Below are 21049 nucleotides of genomic sequence, written 5' to 3'. Positions count from 1 at the left end.
TGTTATAGAACTAAAACCTTAAAGCTACATCTTATTGCCCTGACACACCAACCCGATAATCGGCCGTCGGACTGGTTACTATTCCAGTAACCAGTGGAATAACTGGTTACTGGATCATGGGTTCATGCAAAACTTGAGAACCAAGCCTCCTTTATGGTTTGACTGGTTTGATTGGATTCCCCAATCAGTTTTAAACTATTGTATTGTTGTTAGTACTTTTGTAGTTCTGATTATTAGAAAGATACAGTACAACTTGTTCAGACGTCTAATGTTGTTGGAAATGTATTGTAATTATGGGAGTTCTGGCTAGGCGAGATTCCACATGGAAATACTATGCAACTATTGGAGGTGTGGCTGGGTGTCAAAGGTCCCACTTATGCAGAATGTATGGTTGAATATACTGTGTATTACCTACGTAATTATTATAGTGTCAAGAAAAGTGATAGCCATATTTGGGACTTAGTTATGGATTTTACAGGCCGTGGGGTTGGTATTGCAGGCCAACAGAATTTTGTTTTCTTGTGCTGAGACAAAGGCCTATGTTTGAAATAATGTCAAATATTAATCATTGTTTTTTATCCTCATTTGGAAATAAAGCATATATATATATATATATATATATATATATATATATATATATATATATATATATATATATATATAAAACTGGTTGATGTTTGAATTGTGATGATTTTTAAGTGAAGTTATAGCCAACCATCTCTTAAAGCTGCCCAGGTGCTCAACATCACAACATGCCCTCTACAGAGTAAGAAGTGTACCGTACAAATCTGGTCATTCTTGAGAAGCTCAGTTGAACAACTATAGCTCAGTTGTCTGTGTTCATTGTAAGTTTGGAGAAGATATACTCGAAATGATCACCCTTGAATGGTATATCACCAACAACAACATAGTTTCATAAGATCCATGCTGCAGCTGACCACCAAATTTGCATTCTGGCAAAAATGACCATGTGTCACTGAGGACCTGGTGGAAGAACAAGAGGCCTTTTGTTAGAAGCAGTCTTGTATAAAGTACTTGAAAGCAGTACTTGAGTAAAAGTACAAGTATCTTACCAGAAAAGTTTGTCATTTTTTAGGGGGTGATCGATATACGGCTTTCATGCCTTAGGGGCTCCGTATGAAGGTGAAGCCAAAAATGTTCTTCTTAGTAATCTATTTCTACTTTTCTGTGCATTATCATCTGTGACAGAAATAGCCTCCATGCAGAAAAAGGCAAACAAATCATAAGGGGATAGAAAAGTAAAGAAGAAAAGGACAACGGTGGTATAAAAAGCATGATTCAGAAAACACAGTGGTTCATGGATGAGTGATATTCGACAGTACAGAGGTCTGTATCTGTAGGTACTGGATCATGGGTTCATGCAAAACTTGAGAACCAAGCCTCCTTTATGGTTTGACTGGTTTGATTGGATTCCCCAATCAGTTTTAAACTATTGTATTGTTGTTAGTACTTTTGTAGTTCTGATTATTAGAAAGATACAGGACAACTTGTTCAGACATCTAATGTTGTTGGAAATGTATTGTAATTATGGGAGTTCTGGCTAGGCGAGATTCCACATGGAAATACTATGCAACTATTGGAGGTGTGGTTGGGTCTCGTGGCCTCGAGATAGTATCTCATGGCCTCGAGATAGTAAAGTGTCTGACACATGGACCCTTTGTTATTAAACTGGACCCTGTAGTGTAGTGCAATACTTCACATTCTGTGCAATATTCTCTGTTTTAATATTCAGTGTGCAATATAGTTTGCTGCAGTTGGAAAAGATGGAAAAACAAAACTATGAGCTTCGTTTTCTCGTTTTTCCAATGTCCATACAAATTAAAAATTAACTGGAAAACTGCTTGTTTTTCAACTGTTGTTTTTTTGTTATTCATGTTTCCGTTTTAACCCAAGAGCGAGAATACGGGCTCATTTTTATAATGTGCATAATCATTGAAAATCTGATGGAACACAGGTCTCGTTTATAATGTTATTTTGGTCTTACGTGTTAAGATCAAAGTTGACTAAAACCAATGCGCTCTGGACAGGAAGTAACATTAACGTGTCAAAATAAAAGTATGAGAACTGTAATAACTGCCAGAAGAACAATGTACTTTAGCTTTTGCCTGTAGCTTGTCAGATTAAGCTATAGTTAATTATTTAGGGTTATATAAAATATTTAATTGAGCAACATTCATTAATAGCCACAAAGGGAGTCAGAATGGATATTGTTTTAAAATAGAAATAATTATACTAAAGACTAAAAAAAGATTATAATAATTTTAAAATCACATTTTAAATAAAATCTGCATTCCCCTAGCATTATGTGTGGCGTTATTGACTACCTTTACTCTAATCTTACACCAGCCAGTAAAAAAAAAGTTATTATATATTATATATTATATTATATATATTATATTATTAAATTATAAGGGCTTTTTTAAATTGCTCTACAGAATATTGTATGTGACATGGTTGACCACATTAGCTGCCAATGAACATGTCAATGTGATGAAGAACATACATTAACAAGTAAAAGTGTACTGGAGACTCTCTCATTCTGGTCTGGTCTCCTCAGGCCCTGCAGACTGGACCAGAGTTCATGGTGAGCATGGTAGACCTCCTCACTGCTGGGCCTGTGCCTGGATCACCCAGCTCGTTAGATGTTCACTGCTCATACTAAGCCCTTGAAACAGTAGTTGGCCAATATTGGATAATAAAATATAATACATGATAGGTATTGTGTGGTTGAATTACAATAAGGAATGGTCAATGGTAAGCACTGTGGCCTCACAGCAAGAAGGTACTGGGTTGGAACCTTGGTAAGTAATATAAATATTTACTGCCGTTGTATTGTTGGAGCAGCAGCAGATGACACAGAATCATGCAAACGTTTAATGTTACAACCGAGATCTCTCACTCTCTCTCTCTCTCTCTCTCTCTCTCTCTCTCTCTCTCTCTCTCTCTCTCTCTCTCTCAGAACATACACTTTCACAAAGGCTGGTGCATGTTTATCATATATTGTATGGTGCTGTAGATTCAAGTGGTAAATCTGAATCAGCAAAGTGGCCTACTGTAATATTCTAGCAGTAAACCACAAGTGTGGTCCAGTCTGGAGAGCCTGAAGAGACCAGGATGAGAGAAGCAACATGGCAGTTTCCTCACTAATATGATGAGAGGTTTGCAATGTGGCCCAGTTGTATCTGCAGGAGTTCTTCATCACACTCAAAACTAATGGCAGTTAAGTTGGTCAACCATGTCACATGAATATTCTGCAGAGTTGCAATAAAAAGAAGCCTTTTCATTTAGTTTCTTTTAGGAAGAAACCTCGGACAGACCCAGGCTCTTGGGCGTGTGTGTGTGTGTGTGTGTGTGTGTGTGTGTGTGTGTGTGTGTGTGTGTGTGTCTTTCTGTCTGTCTGTCTGTCTGTCTGTGTATGTGTGTGTTTATGTGGGTGTGTGTCTTTCTGTCTGTCTGTCTGTCTGTCTGTCTGTGTGTGTGTGTGTGTGTGTGTGTGTGTGTGTGTGTGTGTGTGTGTGTGTGTGTCTTTCTGTCTGTCTGTCTGTCTGTCTGTCTGTCTGTGTATGTGTGTGTTTATGTGGGTGTGTGTCTTTCTGTCTGTCTGTCTGTGTATGTGTGTGTTTATGTGGGTGTGTGTCTTTCTGTCTGTCTGTCTGTCTGTGTATGTATGTGTGTGTGTGTGTGTGTGTGTGTGTGTATGTGTGTGTGTGTGTGTGTCTTTCTGTCTGTCTGTGTGTATGTGTGTGTGTGTGTGTGTGTGTGTGTGTGTCTTTCTGTCTGTCTGTCTGTCTGTGTATGTGTGTGTTTATGTGGGTGTGTGTCTTTCTGTCTGTCTGTCTGTCTGTCTGTGTATGTATGTGTGTGTGTGTGTGTGTGTGTGTGTGTGTGTGTGTGTGTGTGTGTGTGTGTGTGTGTGTGTCTGTGTCTGTGTGTACTTGTAAATATGCACAGGTCCTGTGTGTTTATCTTCTGTAAAGCTCAATAGTGCCCTGTTGCACTACCAGGTAAAAATTTGCCCGGGAAGACCATAACTGCTATAAAATTGAATAAAACACCCAAAATTTTATGAAAGTTGTGAATATGAATTTACTTGCGAAGAGCATGGAAGGGAACAATGCATGTTATTTTTGGTTAATTTGGTTGAAAGAGTGTTAGATGCCTTTTTACTGGCTGGTGTAAGATTAGAGTAACTAGTCAATAACTGCCATTACACATAGGCTAATAATAGATGAATGTAGATTCCATGTGATTTTAAAATTATTATTATATAATTAAATACTTTATATAACCCTAAATAGCTAACTTTAGCCTAATCTGACAAGCTACAGGCAAACAATGTTTTCATAAAGTGCCTCATTCTTCTGGCAGTTATTACAGCTCTCATACTTTTATTTTGACACGTTAATGTTACTTCCTGTCCAGAGCGCATTGGTTTTAGTCAACTTTTGACTTAACACGTAAGACCAAAATAACATTATAAACGAGACCTGTGTTCCATCAGATTTTCAATGATTATGCACATTATAAAAATGAGCCCGTATTCTCGCTCTTGGGTTAAAACGGAAACATGAATAACAAAAAAACAACAGTTGAAAAACGCGCAGTTTTCCAGTTAATTTTTAATTTGTATGGACATTGGAAAAACGAGAAAACGGAGCTCATAGTTTTGTTTTTCCATCTTTTCCAACTGCAGCAAACTATATTGCACACTGAATATTAAAACAGAGAATATTGCACAGAATGTGAAGTATTGCACTACACTACAGGGTCCAGTTTAATAACAAAGGGTCCATGTGTCAGACACTTTACTATCTCGAGGCAACGAGGTAGTATCTCGAGGCCACGAAATAGTTATAATTAATTTTTTTGACAAAGTGAATTTAGTGGTGAAATAGCGGACAAAAATTAGAATTTATTGCTTTTTTATAATTTCCATCTGCTATTTCACCACTAAATTCACTATTGAGACTTTTTTATGCGACCAATTAACTGTGTAGAGTTTGAATATGGGCAGTTTTACAAACATTGATGGCCAACTGCACATTTTCTCCGATGTTGTCAGAAGCTTCAGTCTGACGGGACAGCCAGCTGGTGGCGGCCGGGATCACCTCCCTGCTGGCCGGCCAGTGATGCTCACAGACACCGCTGTTAGCTGGAAGTCTCTCAATAGAATCAAGTTTATTTCCTGAAATATGGCTCGTTTTCCGTTTGAACACTTGTCATCAATATTAACAAGGTTTAAAATGACCCATTTTTCAAATTTGGATGTTGTTTCAAAATCGGAAATCAAATGAACGAAAAAGTAGCCTACACGGGCTGTACAAAAGGCCGTCAATCAGGAGTGATTGTTGTGAGTACGTGTCGGAGAATAGCGCGGACACGCACCTCACACCGCACGCACCACCCGGAGAAAAAAGTGAGAGAAAGAAAAAGGAGAGGTCGCAGTTCGGACGATGACTACCCGGTTGAGATTGTGTGTGTGTGTGTGTCCTCGAGATCTGACCACACACAAACACACATAGCAGAGCTACCCACACCCATGTTTGTACTGTTCTTAATTAAATAAAACATCAAAAGAGAGAAGTTGTCTCCGTCCGTGTTTTAACAGACACACCTGGGACGAAGTTGGAAACCAGAATCAGCTTTAAATACAGTCCTAATCTAGTCCTCACTAACACGGGCCCAATTATAGTAAGGGACTGTTCGTTATTTAATTAAGGGGCCACCGGAGGAGTTTTGTGGCCTCTAACCTAAAAAGACATGACCCTCCCCTCGTCAATAATAATTTTCCTATGAACCTCCAAAATGATTTGAAAAAGAGGAATGACCCTCCCCTCACATGCAAGTTTGCACTTAGCAAAGAACTACAGACACCATTTGATTTTTACAGCCATGACGTACAGGAGTTAACCTCTGCATTCTCATCTTACACATCACACTCCTCTGTTATGGTGTGGTGGCCACTTCAGTAGATTTACTCACTAACATAGTTGTGGAAACAAAATAAGCATGGAAACTAAATGCACACTTCATGCATTACTGCATTACTTCAAATACTAAGTTACTCCTCTAGTAAACTACTATTCATATGAAATAAAACAATAAAACATTGAGACCATTCAGCAAAGGATGTTGGGATATAACCAATTCAACACTGGTTGCTATGGACTTGTCACTATCGTCATTGTATATTTTAGCATATACGTAAAGCTGCCGAAGCTGAACATTATATTCCAAAACATATATGTTTATTTTTAAATCAGATTTTAAGTTACATTGTAACAATTTAACAATTCGCCCTTATGAAATCCAATCGCGGCACGGCTGTTTTGGAACGCAATAGACAGACGCTTAAATTCAACTAAAATGTAACAGTGAACAATCAGTGTTGGACCTCCAGTCTGTTGAGATGCCTCTCCAAACTCACCATAAAACGTTAAGACACGTTGAGAAAAAAGATCCCTATTTTGCCGTAATCCAACGACACGAAAAAAAAAGTAATCCACAGAGATAAGTAGATCCACAAAAACTTTCGTTTTCCTGCTGCTCCCGTCGTCAGCCAGATAATATTTTTTTACTAAAGCAGTATATGAACTCTGATGTACTACCTATCACCATTTAGTTGTTTTGTGTTATTTAAGATATTTTTAAAATATCTGGTCATGCCAGATGTAATTATTCCACTCATTTTTTAAACAATGCAATTACCTGTTATAGCCACCAGGGGGGCAGTGCTCCTCCTGCCCCCCTCAGCAAACTCCGCCATGAATAAAAAAGTTGGGTGACCCCCCCACCCAGACTAAAAAATGTTGGATGACCCTCCCCTCAGCATAAAATAAAAAGACATGACCCTCCCCTATTTTCCTCCGGTGGTCCATTCCATAAATACTGAACGGTCCCTAACTACATGAAAACTTCACTGTTGTTGCATGAAATGTGGTTTGTGTTTAGCCTACATCATCAGTTTCTATCATGTGAAATAAGAGGCTAAGCCAGCCTGGTGGCCAAGCTGCAGACAGATGCTCCTCAACAGTGAGCTCCCCAGCAGTCAGCTCCCCCTGCTGGTCATAAGGGGCCTCTGCACCCCTTTTGTTTCAGACCCTCCCACCAGCCTTTGGGCCACACCTCCTCATTTACATTGACATGTGTCAAGTCCAAATGAAAAGCCAATGTTAAATGGAAATTCAAAAGCCAAATATTAAATCCAAATGAAAATCTAATGTTAAATTGAAATCGAAAAGCCAAATATTAAATCCAAATTAAAAGCCAATGTTAAATTGAAATTGAAAAGCCAAATATTAAATCCAAATGGAAAAGCCAATGTTAAATTGAAATTGAAAAGCCAAATATTAAATCCAAATGGAAAATAAAAAAAAAATAATATTTTTAATTTGATCAATGGAAAATTAAAAAAAAAATAATATTTTTAATTTGAACTCGCTTCGTTTTCTCTTTGAACTTTCAATTTCTCATTGGACTTTCAATTTGAATTATGAATAAATATTTCCTCCATAAAAAACAAATCTAAAGTTTAGTTTCATGTGCACATGAAACTTAACTTTAGATTTGTTTTTATGTGCGCCGCTTTGAAACCCATTTGGCGCTGTTATGAACAGAGCCAGTGCCACAGTCAGCAGCGCTGCAGCAAAAAACTCCGGTTAGAAAGGATGGCGGCTAAAGATGAGTTTATATAGATGCCAAAAGGCTTCAATTTGTCATAACAGTCTACTAAGGGTGACCAGACGTCCCGAAAAATTCGGAACAGTCCCAAAATCCAAGCAGTTGTCCCGAATGGCTGCAGATGTCAGGCTGCATGCTAGCAGCAAACTACATAACTATAACAGCACAACTGTACAGACCAACACTTGGTGTTTGTTTTATGTGTTTCATAATGTCACTGGAGTTCATGATTTTAATGATTTTTTATTTGTATTTTCGGGTTTACATGACAGTTGAATTCCTGAAAAAAAAATAATAAATCATTTTGGTGCGGAGTTTTGAAATTCATGTCATGCCAGATGTTTGTAACTGTTCATAAATAAAAGTAATTGCCCGATCCAAATCGCTGTATCCCTTGCAACCCAAGAATTTAAAATCCGTTTTAAATGTCATATCGAAACAATATAATGGTGACGACTTGCAAGCAAAGCAGCAATGTCCTTATAATAAAGACCTAGATTAAAATATAGTGCAACTAACTCCTGTACTGTAGTCATTTCTCTAGCTGTCACTGTCATGGCCCAGGCTACATCAATATATGGCTTTCATGTGTTCACACAAAAGTTTTGCATGCTCACATGAAACTTCCTTGTGCCTTCGTAGCTCCACAGGAATCCTCACAGATGCATGTGTTATAACCACATATCTGCAATGGCTTCACCTGGAACCTCCAAATCTAAGTAAGTCTGTTTATCTTTGCCATTGTTTTCACGTACAAGCAGGCTGGTTTAGTGTTAACTTTTAATGTAGGCCTAAGCTGTGCTGTTTTGGCAGAGGTTAGAACTGTTCTCTACATCCATGGTTAGCTCACGTCAGCTAACTTGTGGCTAATTGTAGCTAAGTCTCCTGCCGGGGATGTCAATCTATTTTCTATAATCTAGTATTTATAATAACAGTAATTCCTGTACTTTAGGAGTCTTAAGGCCAGTGTTATTGCTGGTGCACAAGGCTTGACTCGCTTGGGTCTCTCATTAGCCTTAGTAGTGGTATTTTGTCATTTTAAAATAACAACAAAATGGTTTTCCTGTGTTATCCTGCCATGTTTATGTGCAGTGTTGGGAGTAATGCGTTACAAAAGTAACGCAATTGCAGTAATGTATTCCTTTTTGCTGTAACGCAGTAATATAACGCATTACTAATTAAATTTCGGTAATAGTATACTCGTTACAATCTCAGTAACGCGAGTTACAACGCATTTTAACGCAACATTTAGTGGTGCATTGGTTTTTTTAAGAATTCACCAACACAGGAAAAAAAAAAAAGCCGTATTATTTTCCTGTCGCTGTATTCAATGGTTGAGATGACTGCAGAGACAAATACATTTGCGAGATGGATATTATTTTCAGGAGTTATTACGCTGCGTTGAAGTGAGCTGTCCTGTTTCTGTTCCCGTGGTCAGAACCAGAGACAGTACGGACAGCATGTATGTCCCAACAGGTGACGGTACGGACAGCATGTATGTCCCAACAGGTGACGGTACGTCAGCGGCTGACAGATATAAACATGTCGGGAATTAATGTTGAGGCTTGCTACACGTAAATATCATTGCATTTTTATCAGCCGTGGAGAGTAACTATGCCTATAGTGGAATGGCTTCGAATGACGACCAAAAACGCTTGTCTTTTACTGTGACCATTTATTGTTCAATATGTTGCAGTTTTACAAACAAGAAAGTGAACAACTTGAGCCTGATGGACATGTTGCTTCTCAGTAAGCTAGCAAGAGTAGGCTACACAACAGACAACTTCCGTGTAGCCTACTTCAAAATAAAAGCACTTCCTGTGACGGTTCGCAGTAAAACTAAATTACTGTTAAATAAGGTTGTGTAGGCTACCTTTTCACAAATCTGTGAAATGCTCAAATGTTAATAGTGAGTTTTAATCACACTATAATTGAACATTTCCTTTAGAGTGTTTTAACCTAAACAACATGAATTTCTTATTGAAGTGCTATAAACAAACATTTTACAACAATGCCACACTTTTGAGTATTTTCATTTTCTCCTACTTGCCTATTATATGTTTTACTTATCTATTTTGTATAGCTTTAGTTACTTTGCATTTATATTAATTATACAAAATATGAATAATCTATGATGTATTAAAGTGGATAAAGACGAGACTTTATTGATCCGGTGGTGAAATTCACAAGCTAGCTGCCAAATCAAACTTCCCCTGTTATTTTGGTGAAAGTAACTCAAAAGTAGTGTAACGCATTACAATTCAGAGACAGTAATATTGTAATATAACTAATTACTCTCAAATGACAGTAACTAGTAATCTATAATGTATTACATTTTGGAAGTAACTTGCCCAACACTGTTTATGTGTGAACAATCACATAATTAAGTGCAGTCTTGTAAAGCTATCCGCCATTGTCCTAGGAGGGAGTCACATGGTTAATGGCTGCCTTCAGTTCTGCCATAGTCTGCGGCCTCAGAGGGCACTGGATGGGTGGTATCTTCTGTCACTGTCATGGTCCCCCTCCAAGAAAAGATCTTGTATATCCTGTAATTGACAAGTAATGTTAAAAGACTGCAGTTGCTTTTAGAATACTTCACAAAACAATTACACTTTTTTTGTGTAAATGAAATGCACACTGTAGGTGTGCATTTATTTGTTATGCACATATGGCCATAATAAATATCCAAAACAAAATAAAAAAAAGGTTTAATTGAACATTTTGAAGCTGCACAGGGTCCTGGAGAACACAAGGTCCCTCTGGAGGTGTGGTACAAATATATAGTGGGTACAAAATAAATGCAGACTGTTGGAGGGCTCTAGCAGGCGACCCTCTTAAAGACTGACACATCAGTGCACTATTAATATCACTTTAAACCCCCAAGTGGGCTAGCTGATGTGGTATTAGCTAGCGTTAGCACTTGTTCAGCTAACCGCTGCCAAAACAGCACAGCTAAGGCCTACATTAAAAGTTAACACTAAACCAGCCTGCTTCTATGTGAAAAGAAATGGCAGAGATAAACAGACTTACTTGAGATTTGGAGGTTCCAGGTAAACTTGTGGAAGCCATTGCAGATATGGGTAATCTGTGAGGATGCCTGTGGAGGTGCAGTCCCTCACAGTATGCAAATTATATGCAAATTACCTGTAAACCACGCCCCCTTTGTCCCTTCCCTCTGGCCCCTCCTCCTTACGCCAAAACAGTGACAGAAAGTTGAAACTGAAAACCAGTGACATTGTAAAAATTCTGACAGCATAAAAAAAAACTGTCACTGAAAAAAGTCAGACATCAAGAAAAAATGTACACTGACATTGAAAAACCTATCATAATGCAAACAAATGTCAAAGTGAAATAAAATAATAGGATTGAGAGATTATTAATTTTTGATGTTTGTGTTTTATATTTCAGTTCAACATTTTTCAGTGCCAATATTTTGTTGTTTCAATGCCAATTTTTATTTTCAATACCACAGTTACTGTCACTGTTCTAGCTCCATACGTATGAAGGTGAAGCCAAAATATGTAAAATAACTTGTGGGAGTGTACCATGGTTTTGCAGGGCTTTTGATCATGCCAACGATGAGTAAAAGTGTGCTTGTTTGTTTTTGAAAAGCGCTTCAATAAGCCTCTTCTGCCACCATGTGGTTGCAGGCGTCCTCCTCTGGTTTCTTAGCAACCAGTGTGTTTAAAGTGTAGCAAAGTTTGTCGTGTCTGAGCCCAAGATAGGACAGGAGTCCGTTTCAAGTTTAACACCGCATACTATTTTTAAATCAAAAATGTTTAACGTTGACGGCGTCGCTGGGACAACTCTGCAGAGGCGTCGCTACCGAGAGACTGAAAGACAAGAAAGGATTTTTAATGACAAAATGAGGACGGTCGGGGTAAGTGTTTTATCTCTGTTATCAGAGGAATGCTAACGCGTAATGTAACGTTAGCTATCTTTGTTCTCAACGACCATTTAACTGCGCGGTCCCGACCGTGGTCTGTTTTATAGGTTGACACGGAAGCCTTAAACATGCAGATAAAGGAAAAAGAGAAACAAGAAGAGGCAGCAAAAGAGGAACAAAACGCTTATCGTGAGTTAACGTTAACTAAACGTCGTTTATCAATGTTTCCTGACTTCGTCATTGAGTGTCATGTGTTCTAGGACGACAGAGATACAGTTGTAAACATAAACATTCGGTTACACTTTACTTGAAGGTATCTACATAAGAGTGACATGACACTGTCATGAACGTGTCATAAACATTATCAACAAGTCATAAACGTTTATGACATAACGCTTCTGTCATTAAGTGGCATTCGGTTTTTGTCATGACAAGTTAAGGTTAGGGCAGCAAAACTGTCCTGTTAGTCCTGTGACTCCCATGACTGTCCCGGGACAGTCAGACACTGTCCTGTACACTGTCCTGTGAGTCACAGGACAGTGTACAGGACACTACTAACAGGACAGGACAGTTTTTGCTGCCACTGCTTCTCGGTTAGGGCTAGGGTTCATGTGTCATGTGTTCATGACCGTGTCATGTCACTCTTATGTAGATACCTTCAAGTAAAGTGTTACCAAACATTCTAAATGTCCCCAAATTGATTTCCTGTTGCAGTGAATGACATTCATTCAAATTCATTTACAATATCAAGGCATAGAAAACATGACAATAAAAGGATACATTAAAAAGTATAGAAATAAAATGTTACCAATTATATTAACGAGAAAAAAATAAGAAATAAAGCACTTAGTAGAGAATCTTAATGTTGCTAGCACTTTAAGAATAATGAAAGGGAAACATGCAAAAGTTCTTCTTCAAGCTTATGAGACCGGTGTTTAAGGGTCCAGGCTGTTGCCTAGCAATGGAATTCCATTGAAAAGGTCTATAATGTCCTACCTATGGTCCTACCACTCACTGATAGAAAATAGTATCCAATCATAAACATCCACATACATATTTTTGCCACTACGGTGTGTATTATATTTTTAGGCAGTCATCATTTCTAATGAAGTTCATTGTGATGTGTGTGGCATGTGTTCTCCATACAGATGCTGATATGCTCCATAATAGCAAAGTAGCTTGCCTCCTCCAAAGCAGAGAAGCGAAGGAGAAGCGTGTGATGGAGAAGGCCATCGTTGACTACTGGCTTCAGTACCAGCAGCCTCGGTGCCAGCAGGAGTTTGACCTGACTGACCCAGAACACTGTAGAAAAACAGACCTGGGTGATGCACAGATGATGCCCCCTGGCCTGCTGGGCGAGGACCCCGATAGTGAGAGCAGGCGACAGAGGCAGAGGGAGCAGCTCAGAGAGTGGCTCATCCAGCAGCAAAGTGAGCTGGCAGCAGAAAGGCATCAACGAAAGATTGAGGGTAGGTTTGTCTGATCCCGTACAGAATACAGATAATCAGTCCACACACACAAAACATAACCCCGCTTCATCTTCTCTACTGTTTCTTTAGAGCAACGCTATGACCAAAGCAGAGTAGACATGGACAACAAAGCTCTGCAGCTTCAGAGCACTGAGATGGAGAGGAGAAAAGCAGCAACTTTAGCCACTAAAGAGTACAATCTGGCCAAGGTAAGTCACCTTGGTAATCGTAGTTAAACTTGCTTGGAAAACATGGACGTATAATTTCAAATAACAAATCCCTAAAGCACCAAGGGAGGGTTAAAGCTTGGCAATACAAATAAGCTCGGCAATACTTAAATGTGTACATTTTAGCTGCATGTACCTTGAATGACATACAAGAGCATACAATGGAGTTCGATTTTGGTCTTTGGTTATACTGGGCTTAGATGAAAATTAATGACATAATTCAAGTTTTTGTATTACGTTTAAGCTAAATCTAAGCAGCTTTTGTTTAAGTGATATATTCAATTTAAAAGTTAGGGTTGGCGATGCAGTAACCACACTTTTATCATCCTTATTGCTTGGTCTGGATGGGCAAAGATTGAAGAGAAGCGTCACCAGGAAGAGGAACACAATGATGAGGGTGTAGATGTGGAACCCACCCTGGGCATGGTGGGAGTGCCTGGTCTTTGTCCCAGTAGTGATAGGAGAGCCCCCCCGGAGAGCCTGCAGCACATCATCCAGTTCCAGAAATATCAAATTGAGGAGAAAAAGGTAAAACGGGCACAAATGATACTCCAAACACATGCTCTTCTTGATCATTTAGAAAGCTGTTCACTGATGGTCGGTCTGTTTTATCCGTGCATCTGCAGAGGGTAGAACAAGAGAGAAAGCGAGAAGAGGAACAACATGATCGCGTCCGCTTGGACTCGGCTCGCACAGCTCTGTTAATAGAGAGGCAGCAGGCAAGACTGAACAAGCAGCTGAGACGACACCTGGACAGCACCAACGTCAAGCTGGCCGAAATACACAAACAGCAGTCAGTAGCACTATTCACTCACTTATACACACACACACACACACACACAGTATATTTAAGCACGATAAAGAAAAAAAAAATATATATATATATATATATTGTCTCACTAGGTTTTTTTTTTAAACTGGTGTCATTTTAAGGAAACCGGACATTGAAAGAGGATGCATTGACGACAGCTTCTTCTCCAAATTCAACACCTGCAGCCGATGATGGAAGGCACGCTGCACTGATGACTGGCTCATCACAGTGGCTTAGCACTGGCAATGGTGCTACGCCAGAAGAACACTGAATAAACTGAAGCACACAGTTATTGAACACTTTTTAATTATGGAAAAATTAATTTCACAACATTTATTGATGTCTGGATGATTCTGACAGCTGTTGATATTGTTACAGCCAGGCTTTTAGACAGGACAAATACGTGAGACACATGGGTATGCTAACAAAGTAAGAAAAGAAAGTCCTGGCTGTTAATTAAATTCTTTTTTTAAACCGATAACACAAAATGTGCCTACATGAGCAAAAGGTCAGCTATATCCCTAAAAAAAAAAAAAAAAAAAAAAACCTTTGTTTTTTAAGAACAGTGTTTCTAAGCCCACACAATTTAACATCCATATCAAGAAGCTATGCATTACACTCTTAGAAAGCACAAACACACTACGAAGAGAAGTCAAACATTTAGCACCTCAACCAGTTAACAATGTCCCCAAAAACACAGGCAAACCTGAATCTTAAAGTGCAAATACATTAACAATCCTTAATACAACTAGACATAACAGATGCCTTTGATTGAAGCCATTTCATATGTGTAGCTCTTAACGCTTATGTGTTGTGTTTCACACTGGCCAGTTTATTTACTTTAGACAGCCAACTCCACTTTGGTATCGTGTAACAATAGGCCTTTTTCACAGCAGATACAACTGGTCATAGTAGGAAAAGCACAGGTGTTACTTTTAACATTAAGAATGACTCTGTTCTATGATAGTCATCATTCATTTCCTTATTCATCATGTTTAACATGCCAAATTGTCATTTGTGAAAAAGGACAATCTCTGACCCCAAACTAGCTTTGTTGTCCCATATTTGTCCCATTTCTTTGTCATGACAACTTGACATAATGTCATCCTGTTTAATGTCAAGTTGTCTTAATAAGGACATTCCAAAGAAATGTAATGTCAAGTTGTCATAAGAAATACATCTTCTGGTAATGTCACTTGGATTAATGTCAAGTTGTCATTATCAAGACAACCCAAACAATGTCAACTTGTCATGACAAAAACCGAATGACACTTAATGACAGAAGTCATAAACGTTTATGACTTGTTTATAATGTTTATGACAAGTGTCATGTCATAGTTATGACAGTGTCATGTCACGATTATGTCAATACCTTCAAGTAAAGTGTTACCAAAATATCAGTTTCTTTCTTAAAAAGCATTTTCGGAGACAAACTTATCCCATCTTCTCTGCCACAGAGCCAGGGCTCTCTCCTTTTGCTTTGGAGTCAAAGAACTATACCTGCAAGACAGACAGGGAGATAGATGTCAGTGAGCGGTCTGCTGAGGCACGATTGAAATTTGTAAAATCACATTCTCTCGTCATCTCAGCTGAACCTCACCTAATAGAGTTTATGGCCAACTCTTTAAGGGAACCTAGATGGGAGCTGATCCCACCAAAGCCCACAAAAGCTTCATAGAAGTCATAAGAGAGTCCAGAGGCCCCGAACATAGCCGGGTCATCTGAACTGATGACCAGTGGGTGGTTCTCTGCCATCAGTGCAGCTGCCGGATGGTTTCGCAAATCATTTACAAGCTTCAACACCTGAATGAAGATAGGAAAGGAGATATTTGTGTACAAGATTAATTCAATTACAGCCTTCTTATTTCATAGGACTTTAAATATTACACTCCAGTGGCAGGAAAAACTAAGTAACTTTATTGTACAGTATGGTTTACCAGATGATAGTGTACCTGGTTGGAGATAGGGCACACTTCCAAAGCCACCCCTCTCTTTCTGGATAGAGCTTTGGCCACTGGGTGGCGCGGCAAAGCAAATCCATGGCCAATACGGGAAGTGTTTAACAAAAGAGCGTCCAACAAGTTCTGGTCCACCTCTGTGCCCTCAAGATCTACATGTAAGTAGAGAGAAATCAAAATGCATGTTATGAGGCGCCCTGGTAGCTCACCTGGTTGAGCGTGCGCCCCATGTATTAAGGCTCAGTCATTAACGCAGTAGCCAAAACCCCCCCCCCAAAAAAATACATTCCACTCCACTCTTGATAAAGATTTAATTTGTTCTTTTTTTCTTTTTACAAATCTCTGACAGATATGTTTATAAGGTTATTGTAGTACTTTTTTGTTGTTTCAGGGCTATCACACTGTCAACAGTGAGGAAATACATGTACTTCTACCTCTCTTTGAGTGTCTGATAAATAAACATTCAAACACTACAACTGATTTTGTCCTATGCGGACTCTTTGACTATAAACATCTTGATGACGTGTTACAAAGTTTTCCTTCGTATCCTTTTACCTAAATAAACAACATTACAATAGTAGCCCGTTTTTGCTTAAAATGTACACATTAACATATGTTATTGTTGCACTTTGAATCTTATTGTATTTTACATCACGACAGCATCCAGACAGCTACTATTTCACACAAATCTTTCTGGATAAAGTTGATTCTCCCTAAACCTCATGTACTGATTTACCTCTGAGCCTGCAGTATGTGATGTGGAATGCTGTAGCTGTACAAACTGAATGCTCATAAGCTCACCGGTCTCTCCAGCGTGGAAAAAGAAAGGAAGCGTCACCCCTCTCTCTACTGGCAGCGACAAGGCATCTCTGAAGTACCACAGGGGTCTGCCTCTGTCCTCACGGCCCACCTGTACACGCAGAGATTTTTGTTTCAACAAATAGAGAAGTCTTGCCATCACATTAGACATGTTTAAGTCATGTTGCTTTCACTGATTCAAAACAGTTGCATTTTAACCATCCACATTGTAAGTGAGGCTAAAAATCAGTCAGTGACAAACTTGAGCAAAGATTGTTGCTTCTCACCAGGTCAAAACCAGCCATGACATCTGGGAAGTCTCTCTGTAGCTTCATAGCCTCCTCCACAACTCTGGCCATCACGGATGCATTTACTCCCCTGAAGCATACAGGGCAGCGTGTCAGATATGGCGATATTCTTGTCCTAATACCTCGATGTTGATATTATGGCGATCTTATAGGGTTGACAATTGGTGCTTTGACAAAATATCTTCACAATGAGATTTAACCCTTGTGTTGTCCTTCATGTCATGGGGACTTGTTTAGTTTATGTACTGTCCTACTACCCTGGCGTTGTGCTTCGGGTCCCTGGACCCTTTTGTGTGTGTGTGTGTGTGTGTGTGTGTGTGTGTGTGTGTGTAATAATCTCACATCTCACACAGCAGACACATGCCAAAGGGTTTTTATTCAAAAGATTTTCAACAGTGTTGTTCATGTCACTTTGTTGCACCTGTTCACATCTCAATAGCACACACTGTGTGTGCGTTGACTTCGCTCGTCTCTCGTGGTGTTCAGTGTCAGGCCGTAGGCGATTCCAGGTCGACACGGTCAAAAGCACGAGCGAGACAACGGGTGTCGTCGTCGTCGTCGTTGTCGTTGTTGTGTTTGTCTGCTCGTTGTTGTGCAGAGCAAAGCCCAAGCCCAAACCGGCGGCGTTCGAGCCAAGAGGCTACAGTCCGCGCACACATTCCGCGCAGTTGAGCCGCGTGCATCTCCCGCAGATGTATCTCTTGCAGGCCCCGCACGCCGTGTATGTCTTGCGGTCCTTTGTCTTTGGACAGAGCTGACACCTCTTCCTCTTGCTGGCCACTCTGGGCGCGGTCGGTTCCACATCGTCGTCGTTGTCGTCGTCGTTGTCGTCGTCAACACCCTCTCTGTGCTCTCGAGCGGCCGCGGCCCTGCTCGTCAAGGCCTTGACGAGTGCGGCGGACGCTTCCGTGCGAGGGAGACGCGAGCGTCTCTCGATGAGCGGAGTCACGAGCGCCCTGCCCAGCTGCTCCAGGAACACGCGCCTCCTGTAGAGCTTGCCGCGCATCCACTGGGGCCTGAGCTCTCGCCAGAGCACAAAGGCGTTGTAGGCGGACACGTCGAGGATGTTGTGGAACACGGCGAGGGGCCAGCGCGTCGTCTTCCTGCGGCAGCTGTACGTGCCGACGAGCTTGTCCAGGTTGTCCACGCCGCCCTTGGTGCTGTTGTAGTGCAGGATGATGTCGGGCTTGGCGTCCCTGGTGGCGCGGACGCGCGCCTTCCCCGTGTGCAGCGTGCTCAGCAGCAGCACGTTCTTGTGCCTCTTGGGCACGTAGGACACCAGAGTGACGGTGGGCGTGAAGGCGAACCTGGACGAGAAGAGCGCACGGCCCTTGGTGTTGAGCAAGGCGCGCGGCAGCTCGGGCTTGTTTTTGCGCATCGTGCCCACCACGGTGAGGCGCCTCTCGATGAGCAGCCGCCGGGCCAGCTCGTAGGAGGTGAAAAAGTTGTCGCACGTCACGTTGCGCGGACCCCGCAGGCCCTTGGTCACGTCCAGCACCACGCGCGCGCCCAGATTCCTCTCGGGCCCGCCGCTCGCCGACTTGCCCGTGTACATCTGCATGTTCCACGCGTAGCTGGACGCGGCGTCGCAGGCCACCCAGGACTTGAGTCCGTACCTGGCGGGCTTGCTGGGCATGTACTGGCGGAAGGAGCATCGACCTTGTTGTCGTTGTCGTTGTCGTCGTCGTCGTCGTCGTCGTCGTCGTCGTCGTCGTCGTTGTCGTTGTTGGCGTTGGAGGTGTTGGACGTGTCGTCAAAGAGTGAGAATGAGAAAGACACGGAAAAAGAACTCGGAGGAAGACAAAGAAGGGGGGAAGGAGGGAAGGTGAAGAAGAAGAAGAATGAGATAGAAATTGTAGATGAGAATACAAGCACACGAGAAAAGAACAAAATGTTTAGAAACGTCCGCATGCGCACACACACACAAAAGCATTGTAAACGGCGAGCTGGAAAAAGACCAAGAAAAAGACGAGACAATTGTGCCACTGCGGTCGCGATACGACGATAATGAAAGTAGCAGTTGCGGTGACAAATACCCACCTCGAAAGGGAACCAGCTGCTCGTCCACGGTCACGTCGGGGCCCGGGTTGTAGAGGCGAGGCAGCCGCCGCACCCAGGCGTCCCACACGTCTCGTATGGCCGCCAGTTTGTCCGCGGCTCGTCTGGCGGCTCTCGTCTCGCGGTCGTCGAATCGCAGCAGTCGCGAGAACGCGTGGAAGCGCTTGAGCGGCATCGTGGCGCGGAAAATGGCCCTGCCGCTCTCCTCGTGCCACAGGCTCTCCAGGGCCTCGTTTCGGGACCTGTACACGCCGGCGAGGAGCAGCAGCCCGATGTAGCCGCGCAGGTCCGTGGCGTCCATCAGTTTCCAGCCGTTGCCGCACTTCCTTAGGCCCTCGATGTTCGTGGCGGTCACCACGATCTCTTGTATGTGCCGCGTGACAAACAGCTCGAAAGCGGAGAGTATATCGCGGACGCGTGTTGCCGCGTACTCTGTGGGTCCTGGGCTCTGCGGAGCGGTGGCGCGTCTGGCCGGGTCTTGTTGTTGCCGTTCGTCTTGGTCGTGTCGTTCGTCTTGGTCTCGGTCACGTTGGTCTTGGTCTTGGTCTTGGTCTTGGTCTTGGTCGTTGCCGTCGTCGCCGTCGTCCAGTTGTTGTTCCTCGTCCTCTTCATATTCGGCACGACGGCGGCGACGAGGTCCAGGGCGATGGGGATGATACGTCGTGGAGGACCATTCGATCTCGCCGTCTCTCGACGCAAACCTTTCGCTCTCCTCCTCCTCCTCGTCCTCCTCGTCCTCATCGTCTTGTTCCACATCCTGCTCCTCGTCGTCGTGGCCCTCGTTGTCGTCATCTCCCCTTTGCCGTCCACCCTCCTGTGGCGCGTTTGCCCCTCGTTCTTCTCCTCGTTCCTCGTCCTGCTCGCCGTCGTCGTCGCCGCCGTCGCCCTCTCTGTCTTCATCTCCCCTTTGCCATCCACCAGCCTGTGCCACGTTTGCCCCTTGTTCTTCTCCTCGTTCGTCGTCCTGCTCGCCGTCGTCGTCGTCGTCTTCGTCGTCGTCGGCGTCGTCGGCGTCGGCGTCTTCGCCCTCTCTGTTTTCATCTCCCCTTTGCCGTCCACCAGCCTGTGCCGCGTTTGCCCCTCGTTCTTCTCCTCGTTCTTCTCCTCGTTCTTCCCCTCGTTCTTCTCCTCGTTCGCCTCGGTCGTCGGCGTCGTCGTACTCGTCTTCTCCTGCGTCGTGGTCGTGGTCGTGGTCGTGGTCGTGCTCGTCAGCGTCGTGGCGGTCTCTTTCTCCGTCATCGTGTTTGTCTCGGTCCTCTTCTGACGCACACCCGCCGGATGACCATTCGGAGTCAGAGTCGGAGTCGGAGTCGGAGTCGCTGTCGCTGTCGCTGTCACTGTGGTCGTCTTCTTTTTCTTCTTCTTCTTCTTCTTCTTCTTCTTCTTCTTCTTCTGCTACTACTAAATTTTCCACTTGGGGGCCATTGCGTGCCACGTGGGCGATAACCCGATGCAGCTCCAAATTTAGAGTCACACAGCGGGCCATGCCGGCGTCGCAACCGGCTGCTGAACCGAGTACAAAGAGTACAAAGGTCCAGAAGAAGAAGACGAAGAAGACAAAATCTGTACAATATACATGTATATGTATATACATTTGTGTGTGTGTGTGTGTGTGTGTGTAATAAAAGTGTTTAGTAGGACGAGAACGAGGTTTGTTTCTTTCCGCTTTGCCTCACCCTGTCTGTTTTACTACTACAAGCCAGGCCAGGGTCCCCCGAATACCATGGAATGGGTCACAGACACCCGAAGGCCAGAGCCGCGGTAGTAGACAAATACCATGGAATGGGTCACTGTGACCCGAAGGCCAGAGCTGCGGTAGTGGAGAAATACCAC

At 42.4% G+C, this 21049-nt stretch overlaps 3 protein-coding genes across 3 annotated transcripts; 1 reads left to right on the top strand and 2 right to left on the bottom strand.

Moving 5' to 3' along the window:
• The first annotated feature begins 11330 nt into the window (after window positions 1-11330).
• Window positions 11331-14532, top strand: LOC116053831 (RIB43A-like with coiled-coils protein 2). Its single transcript, XM_031304981.2, has 7 exons — window positions 11331-11581; window positions 11695-11776; window positions 12736-13056; window positions 13147-13265; window positions 13638-13811; window positions 13910-14076; window positions 14217-14532. Exons 1-7 carry the CDS (start codon window positions 11477-11479, stop codon window positions 14284-14286), a joined length of 1038 nt encoding a protein of 345 aa, XP_031160841.2. The 5' UTR covers window positions 11331-11476; the 3' UTR covers window positions 14287-14532.
• Window positions 14533-14544: 12 nt separating this feature from the next.
• Window positions 14545-17520, bottom strand: LOC116053834 (adenosine deaminase 2-A-like). Its single transcript, XM_031304984.2, has 7 exons — window positions 17501-17520; window positions 17138-17273; window positions 16854-16962; window positions 16047-16204; window positions 15695-15897; window positions 15491-15594; window positions 14545-15152 (listed from the first exon to the last, which is right to left on the bottom strand). The coding sequence occupies exons 1-6, from the start codon at window positions 17518-17520 to the stop codon at window positions 15504-15506; spliced, it is 717 nt and encodes a 238-aa protein (XP_031160844.1). The 3' UTR covers window positions 14545-15152; window positions 15491-15503.
• Window positions 17521-17798: 278 nt separating this feature from the next.
• LOC116053822 (piggyBac transposable element-derived protein 4-like) lies at window positions 17799-20702 on the bottom strand. The gene is made up of 4 exons (XM_031304966.2): window positions 20645-20702; window positions 20377-20476; window positions 19199-20262; window positions 17799-18817 (listed from the first exon to the last, which is right to left on the bottom strand). The coding sequence occupies exons 1-4, from the start codon at window positions 20700-20702 to the stop codon at window positions 17799-17801; spliced, it is 2241 nt and encodes a 746-aa protein (XP_031160826.2).
• Between the last annotated feature and the right edge of the window lie 347 nt (window positions 20703-21049).

The sequence above is a fragment of the Sander lucioperca genome, chromosome 7, assembly GCF_008315115.2.
Source record: "Sander lucioperca isolate FBNREF2018 chromosome 7, SLUC_FBN_1.2, whole genome shotgun sequence".
Lineage (NCBI taxonomy): Eukaryota > Metazoa > Chordata > Actinopteri > Perciformes > Percidae > Sander > Sander lucioperca.
This window is presented reverse-complemented; position numbering and strand designations above follow the sequence as displayed.